The sequence below is a fragment of the Myotis lucifugus genome, unplaced genomic scaffold (assembly GCF_000147115.1).
Source record: "Myotis lucifugus unplaced genomic scaffold, Myoluc2.0 scaffold_562, whole genome shotgun sequence".
In the NCBI taxonomy this organism is placed as follows: Eukaryota; Metazoa; Chordata; class Mammalia; order Chiroptera; family Vespertilionidae; genus Myotis; species Myotis lucifugus.
This window is the reverse complement of record NW_005871610.1, coordinates 178,724-180,896: the sequence shown is the minus strand read 5'-3', so window position 1 is coordinate 180,896 and position 2,173 is coordinate 178,724. Positions and strand designations below refer to the sequence as shown.

The window sequence follows — 2,173 nt, the reverse complement described above, 5'->3', positions numbered from 1 at the left end:
CCATGGTAGGTGGCTGCGACTTAAATAGTGGTAAAAGTCTGAGAGGCCTGACTTTGAAAATAACTCCAAGGTCAGAATAGCATCTTACTGGGCTGAGATGAACTTGGGAAAGTCAACAAATAATTCACCTGGCTTTAAGAAATCCTGGTGTGAGGCTGCCCTTGGCTCATGCTGAGGGCGTCCTGCCTTCTGCTCATATGAAAGTAGCCTCTGGACTAACACTTTCCCTGCCTGAGTGTTTTCCTTGCAGGTTCTAGGTGGGAGGACAACCTAGCGGGGGAGATCACCCCGCCAGTGCAGCAAAGCAATCCGCCTCCACCTGCAGGACCCACAGACCTGGGGACCAGTGGCTTCTTTGGGTTTTTGAGGTAAGACAGACTTCTCTGCTGCCATCAAACTGAGACCCGGGGTGAAGTAGCTCCAGAGTCTGTCTCATTGGGTCTCTCGGGGAAAATAGAGTAGGAAATACAGCAGATTACCTGCAGAATCTGTTTGTCCAGGATAGATGATGAAAATGAGATTGAGCACAAGGCCACTAATTGTGAATTTAATACAAACGGCATCCTGTTCATGTTTACACACCCCACCCGATATGCCTGCATTGGGCCTGGTTCCATAAATCCTGCTTCTCATTGGACTTGGCTCTTTTAGATGATTTGGTTACCAAAACGCTTCCATTCTCCCCTCTGAATCTAGGCTGTGTCTTCAGAGTCCTTTTTGCAGAGGAGTTAGCAAATCCCTTTGTCTATCTAGAACTCAGCCATCCCACTGCAATTCTTTATTTCCCCTGCCTAAGTATAATCTAATTTGGGTACCTTTTCAAATGCTGTTCCAGACTTGAATTTTCACTCTGTGGTTCCCCAGAGCAAAAATGCCCTCGCTAAGGGAGCCCTGATGCGACCTGGGAGAAGAGAAGGGACCGCTGGAGTCTCAAGCTGTTCTGCTTTCTTCCTTGCAGCTCTCTCTTCCCGTTCCGGTATTTCTTCAGAAAGAGCAGCCAGTGAGCCTTCCAGTGCAGCCGTGGGAAGTGTCCTCTGCTTATGACACTCAAGGCATGGGGAATGAGGGCCCCAAACTCCCTGAGTCCTCTTGCTGGTTTGTCCTGTTTCGCCTCTTTCCAATAAAAGTTTTTTCAATTTAAAACTAAGAAAAGAATAGAACTTTCTAAAATGCTCTAGTCAGAATTGTACTGCTCTGAGGTTGAGTTTAGATCTTTCATCTCCAGCACTTAGGATCCTTACGGCAATAAATTATTTATGAACAGTTATTGACTGAGTTGAGTGAAGTAGAGTGTGAGAGAGAGCAAACTCTTTCCTCAAGATACAGAGAAGCAATTCCTGAAACCTCCCCGGGTCTGCCTGGTTCTTGTTGGCAGGATGCTTTGGGTGGGTGCGGTCTATACCTCACTGCAAACTTTAAGTCCCCTGCCAGCGGTTAGGGTCTTGCCAGACTCACTGTCGGGACAGACAGATTAGATTCCTGTTGTATGGCCAGAGAGGATCAAAGTAATTGTGGGAATTCAGGGGAACTCATTTTAGCTGAGGACAAAGGAATAATTTTTTAACTGTTAGAGATGTTTAGTATTAGAATGGACCGCCTTGGGAAGTAATGAGCCCTTGTCACCTCTAGTCTTTAAACAGCTGTTTTATCTGTCAGGTGCTGGGAGGTTCCCAGGATGAGTGGGAACCTTGGGGCTGGACTGCTTGGATCCCATGGAGACTCCTTGTTTTGCTGCCTTCAGCTGGGGTGGGGCGAAGAGAAGAGGTGGGCTGCTGCGAAAGGGCCTGGGACCTGAAGGGGAAGCCGGCGGGTGTCAGGACTGGAGGACTAGGGACAAGTTGCATTTACAGCCTTTGCCCTATTGTCCCAAGCTCAGCCTGCTTCCCAAAGCTGCCGAGAGGCACAATCCGGAATCTGGAGACCTGAGTGCGTCCGACTGACTAGCTTACAGTGAAGCCTTTGCAGAGTCGCTTTCTCTCTGGTTCTTATTTTCTCATCTGAAAAATGAAGGGGTAGGATTTGATGAGCTCTCAAGTGCCTTCCAGCTCTGGCGGTCCCTGCAGCTGGCTCTGCTTTCTGAGCAGGACCCTGAGGCAGTGGCCCTGGGGGTGGGGAGCCAATCACCTGATTTCCCCCCACTCAAGCCCCTGCAGCTACTGGTGGCCAGGGGGTC

At 49.2% G+C, this 2,173-nt stretch overlaps 1 protein-coding gene across 1 annotated transcript in view; it reads left to right on the top strand.

Annotated features, from left to right (window-relative positions):
• The window catches only part of MAJIN (membrane anchored junction protein), an 18,074-nt gene extending 17,070 nt beyond the window's left edge, over window positions 1-1,004 (top strand). The window contains exons 9-10 of the mRNA XM_023745651.1: window positions 251-368; window positions 959-1,004. Of these exons, the coding sequence (XP_023601419.1) occupies window positions 251-368; window positions 959-1,004 (164 nt within the window). The remainder of the gene's footprint in view (window positions 1-250; window positions 369-958) is intronic.
• The last annotated feature ends 1,169 nt before the right edge of the window (window positions 1,005-2,173 follow it).